This window comes from Gymnodraco acuticeps, unplaced genomic scaffold (assembly GCF_902827175.1).
Source record: "Gymnodraco acuticeps unplaced genomic scaffold, fGymAcu1.1, whole genome shotgun sequence".
In the NCBI taxonomy this organism is placed as follows: domain Eukaryota; kingdom Metazoa; phylum Chordata; class Actinopteri; order Perciformes; family Bathydraconidae; genus Gymnodraco; species Gymnodraco acuticeps.
In genome coordinates this window covers 60,085-65,679 of record NW_022991693.1, presented here as the reverse complement: position 1 = coordinate 65,679, position 5,595 = coordinate 60,085, and the positions used below count along the sequence as shown (strand labels likewise).

The following is a 5,595-nucleotide window of genomic DNA, read 5'->3' as shown; positions in this document are numbered from 1 at the left end:
ATGTATGCATCTGTTTTTGAAATCATAACTCCCAAAGGGGAATACAGGTGAATAAATATATGGTAATGCTGGCATGTATCCCACCTATAAGAATTCATAAACAGCTCTACATGGTTGAGATGTATTCAAATACATATGGCATCATTTGGCATTTTAAGGCTATTCATATATGCATGGGTTGATACATTCAAGTATAATATGGAGATATGTTTCTACTTTAAATATTGAGCATCCTTTGCTGAATTATGATAAATATTTAGTGCCATCTTGAATAACAATTGCGCAGACTTCAACTTTACGCACTGACTGATTCTCTTATCAAGTCAGCTGAGTCGAAAGAGAGGACTTCCTGTTTTGCCTTTACAAATAAAACCCCTTCTTACAATTTGATTTAGTGTCTAATAAAAAAACTGCTCTGTGTTTTCTGGTGCAGTGGTGGAAAACGTAATATTCATAATGATGTAAAAAAAAATGCAATATTGTGAAGAAAATGATGTTGCATTTGTTAGAGTTGCAGTTTATTTTACCCTGTTTATGCTGTTGGGTACAGGATGATTGAAAACAAATGTATTTATAGGATTCTTACTATGAATGTATATCCTCAAGGACATGGTTAAATACACTTACTAAGTGGCTTTGGAAAAAAAAAAAAATGTAATATAGTGTCCAGTGGTGTAAAGTAACTATAGATTTACTCAAGTGGACTTAAGTACAATTCTGAGGTACATAATATGTACCTTAGAATTGTACTTAATTGGCCCATTTCAGAATAATATATATTATATTTACTACATATAATATATATTATTCTGAAATGGGCCAATCTGCATAATGAGTACTTTTACTTTTGGTACTTTAAGTATATTTTGATGCCAATACTATTGTACTTTTACTTGAGTAACATTTTGAATGCACTAAGAGTATTCCACTTACTCAAGTACAAGATCTGAGTACCCATTATTTAACATCGGCTCGTCGTTCTTTCATATTCTTAAATCCTCCTAACCTATTGTTTTAATCTGAAGGGCTTATTCTCTATCTTCCGGTTTTATCCTGGGTATCTTCCCCAGCTGGCTGCAGCTCTCCATCCAGCCGCTGCCCAGAGGCGTGAAGCCATCATCGCAACATCTGGACACTTGATTAACTTCCACTCATTTCCTCCCGAAAGCCTCCTCCTCCGTCACCATTCCTGTCCAGAGGGGCTCCGCGGGCTTCCTGTCGACCCTCCGTCCCCGGAGAAAGTGGACGGTGGTACTGCTGGTGATCGTCGCGATGGTCCTGATCGCTCTGGCCGTGGCCGTCCCGTTACTTCTGCTCCGCGCGCCGGACACCTCTGCGTACCACTACGAGATGATGGGCACCTGTCGGATGGTGTGCGACCCGTACACTCCCAAACCTGGCGCCACAACCATGGAGGTGATCCAAAACGGTGTCGCTCCGCAGCCCCCCATGGCGCAGGGGAGCCGAGGGGAGCCGGGAAGAACGGGGAAAACGGGAGCGAGGGGCACACCGGGAGCACCAGGACCCCCGGGTCCGAGGGGCCCCCCAGGGGAGAGAGGAGTCGGGAAAGTCGCCGCGGTGACCGGAGCTGCTGGTTCTGATAACGCAGAGTTGGAAAGTGTGAACTCCACATCCAGCGGATTCAAGATCGCTTTCTACGTGGGTCTGAAGAACCCACACGAGGGCTACGAGGTATTAAAGTTTGACGACGTGATTACAAACTTGGGGAACCGGTACGACGCGAGCACCGGGAAGTTCACCTGCCATGTGTCCGGGATCTATTTCTTCACCTACCATGTGCTGATGCGCGGAGGAGACGGGACCAGCATGTGGGCCGACCTGTGCAAAAACGGACAGGTAACTAGAGAGCATGAGCAACAAGACGATAAGGAACTAGCAGATTGTTATCTTATCTTTTTTAAATGAAGATTATTACATTTAAAGCAGCTTAATCGAGTCATAAAATGTGCATTTTACGCACAAAATTAGTATAGTATGTGTTATTCTTGTCTGCACTGATTGTATAACTGCACGACTCACTGAGTAACATCTGGGATATTTCTGTTGTTGTGAGTTTGGATGATTGTGAGTGTTTCCTCCCAGATGTTAACAGCAGCTGGAACAGGGGTGACAAACAAGTCTTAATATAATCAGTATTCATTGAGGATAAGCATCTGGCTCAAATATTATTAGGGTTGCCCCCTTCTATTGACAAATCAGTCGTTTTGGTGCTGGTAGACTATATGATTTCTTAAGTTGATTGTCTATCAAAAGAGATATTTGAATATTAGTTAGAGTCCTCTGAGCATAGAAAGACTCTGTGCCAGTAGTGAGGGTCCTCAAGGAAACAAGTAAAACAAGGACCGTTTTTCCAAAATGCATATAAACGTGGAAGGTTTCTAAATAAATGCAATGATCTTACATTGTTTGATTTACAACCATCAAATATTTGAGACATGGAGGGGTACAATGTGTGTAACATGACTAATCTTAATTTGTACGTTAATTGTTGTGTTGTGATTGTGGTAGTCTTGCCTGTGGTTGTGTGACGTTGGTTGTTTTCTTGCTACTGTGTGTTGGTTGTACCATATGTTAGGACCCCCTTGAAAACGAGACGGTTCATCTCAGGGGGTTATTCTTAAATGAATACATCTCCTTTAATTAACCACTGCTTATTACAGGAAGTATTGTCCTCTGTTCCCCAGGTCAGAGCCAGCGCCATCGCTCAGGACGCAGACCAGAACTACGACTACGCCAGCAACAGCGCCGTGCTGCACCTGGACTCTGGAGACGAGATCTACGTCAAGCTGGACGGAGGCAAAGCTCACGGGGGGAACAACAACAAGTACAGCACCTTCTCCGGCTTCATCTTATACCCCGACTAAACACCGACGGCACAGCATGGACAGTAGCACTGAGAACTGTTTTCATTAAAGTATATGGTCCAATGTGTTTCTCTACATGGGATTATCTGTACGTTCTGTTCTGAGACCTGTTGTACATGTGTTTCATTTAAGTTCAGCTGTCGTCAGAGTTTGTATCAGACCTAAAGTGACCCCATACTTGCTCTGAGCGGAGAAGCCATCAGAAGTTCCTTTGACACATTTCAACAACGCTTAAGGGAACAGGCCACACCAGCTGCTCACTCGGTGTATTAATGGTGTCTACTATTTCAGGCTCAGACGGCAAAATAAATCCATTGAAATGTAGAGAAAAATCATTTTGACAGCATTTCTTCAAAGAGTGGAGTCAAGGCCGGGTCACACCAGCATGAAAAATGACATTTTATGTCAAATCATTTGACCAGAAACATCACGATAAGTAGATTCTTTGGTGGGGGAAATACATGGATATTTTTCAAAAATGTTCAAATGTAGTTACCTTTGTAGTGACAGACATTTACGTTGTTGACCTTTAGGGGAACAGAGCTAACGAATGCAAACTAAAGGAAGCTAGCCAATTAGCTGCACTAATTTAACCTGCTGTGATGAAGTATAAACAGTTTAACATAAGAGACGTGGTTTGCAGACAATTATGACATTCAAATCAGGATCAAATCCAACCAGAAGGAATGCTTATCTACTGGTAATCGGGGAGAAATATAGTACTTCAAAACTAGTTGTGTCTTGTTTAAAAAACCTGCAAATAAGTGGAGATTTTGGTGGAAAAGGCGATTAGCCTGCTAGTTTGAAAATAAATGCCGGTGGACAGGAGAACATGGTAACCCAGTAGGATAGCATATTAGCTAAAGTGTTTCACCAAGTAATCAAGATCCTACCACCAAATATTTGTGTTGATATGCCACTACTTGGTGTGACCAGGCCTTTTACTAATTGCATCATATCTGATTTACTACTGCATGGTACTGTAACTCAATCACGCCAACTTACAGCCACATGAATTTCCTTCATTCTTATTTATTTGCTGCTCTAATGTAAGCATATCATCAGCCATCATTCCTGGTATCCTTCTTGCAATGTTTCATGCACTTCAATTGGATAAGCTGTTTTAAAAGAAGTTGTGTGATTGGTTCACTGGAACACACTTTAAAATGCATTCAATAAGATGCAAAGGAATGAAAATCGAGGCCAGTTTAATTTAAGCAAAATCGTGGTGCTTTGAGTTCAATGTTTCACTAAATGTCCCAATAACCACGACACAAATGGAAGTCTTGCAATTGATATTGACTCGGTTATATTTTGATGTCATATATACAAATAAATATGATTTGACAAAACTTGCTTTGTGTACAAATCTCTGACCTAAGGGGTGTTGTCTTGCAGTTGCAGAAGTTGTCTTTGCAGCCGTTTCCCCAGAGATATAAAACAGCGAGCGATCTGCCTGATATGTGTCTCTTCATGTTCCCTTCCCCAGGCTGCCTGTCGTGTTGCATTGCTCTGTGCACACTGTGCCCTGCTCTCTGGCTCTCAGGTGCCTCTCTGAATGTCCTTTGCTCCACTGTACTGTAGCTTGCAGACTCTTTTAGTCACTGACACCCTTCTGCTCTCAGATGCTGCGCACTGCAAATCTCTTTCTTAATGTCTTATGTAATTCTGTGTATTGTCATTTCAAAGTGTTGCAAATGCCAATCAACAAATATTTAGATTTTTTAAGCGATAAATAGATAATTTATCTGCAATTGCTTTAAAAAAATAAATAACGATGCCTATCTGTGTGTTTTGGGCTAGGTCTGTCAGAATAGTTATCCACCTTGACTCAGAAACAATTGTTTTCGATATTTCGTGGACTAAATAACAACGAAATGAATCAAGAAAACCACTACCAGACTTATGGCTAAGGAAAATAACAGTAAGTTGTGGCACTATGGCTAAAGCATTACGTGGAGAGGTTGTGTAAGATTCAATTTAATAATGTGGAAACCTTTTAAACCTCTCTCAGCTATAACCGTTATTTTCTGTCACTTTAACGCTTTTATTCTGAAGGACTGCGAGGTGGCTCAGAGGCAAAGCAGACCAGGCTGTACGCTGACAGTGAGATGAGACGTAAAGGATATTCTTTATGCGTCTCTTCAGATCTTCTAAGATATAAGACGATGTCTGGAAGCTGCTGGCTGCCGGCTCCTGTGTTTCACTTCTGATTAACTTGTTTTAAGATTTGCAAATGCTGCACCAAATATGGCTGTAAGCCTTCATTAAGATGATGGCTGTTTTGTGTACGCTTCATTCTTTATTTTTTCAACCCTTCCCCTCAAGAACACACACTAAACAGCTGTTTACACACCAGCACTGTCGATTTAAATGGAAATTGTGGAAAACAAATATTAGCATGTCTGGTTAGATAAACATCTATTAAGGTGTTGGCTTGTTTCCTGCTCTCTCCTCCTCAGAGGGACCGAGTTAATCTGAGCTGCTCCAAGAAAACTAAATCACGTTTGGACCCGTTGTTTTTTGACGAAAAGGGTACGTGTGCAATAGACAAAAAGCATGAACACTAGATTAATAATTTGGTTTTGCTTTGGTTTCTCTCATCTCTATAATATATGGACATTTCAAAGCTATCATGACGACAATGTGACACTTAGTATAGCGTAGATTTAGCCATCTATTAGCATTTGATTTGGACACGTAATATAAG

General features: G+C 41.1%; 1 protein-coding gene across 1 annotated transcript; it reads left to right on the top strand.

The window, feature by feature from the left end:
- The first annotated feature begins 1,110 nt into the window (after window positions 1-1,110).
- On the top strand, window positions 1,111-4,237 carry c1ql2 (complement component 1, q subcomponent-like 2). Its single transcript, XM_034198788.1, has 2 exons — window positions 1,111-1,857; window positions 2,706-4,237. Exons 1-2 carry the CDS (start codon window positions 1,273-1,275, stop codon window positions 2,883-2,885), a joined length of 765 nt encoding a protein of 254 aa, XP_034054679.1. The 5' UTR covers window positions 1,111-1,272; the 3' UTR covers window positions 2,886-4,237.
- The last annotated feature ends 1,358 nt before the right edge of the window (window positions 4,238-5,595 follow it).

Excerpts from the sequence above, each read along its gene's own strand:
- c1ql2 (XM_034198788.1), top strand. The coding sequence starts at position 1,273 with ATGGTCCTGATCGCTCTGGCCGTGGCCGTCCCGTTACTTCTGCTCCGC. Across the intron at positions 1,858-2,705 it reads ACCTGTGCAAAAACGGACAG|GTCAGAGCCAGCGCCATCGC; the intron begins GTAACTAGAGAG and ends TCTGTTCCCCAG.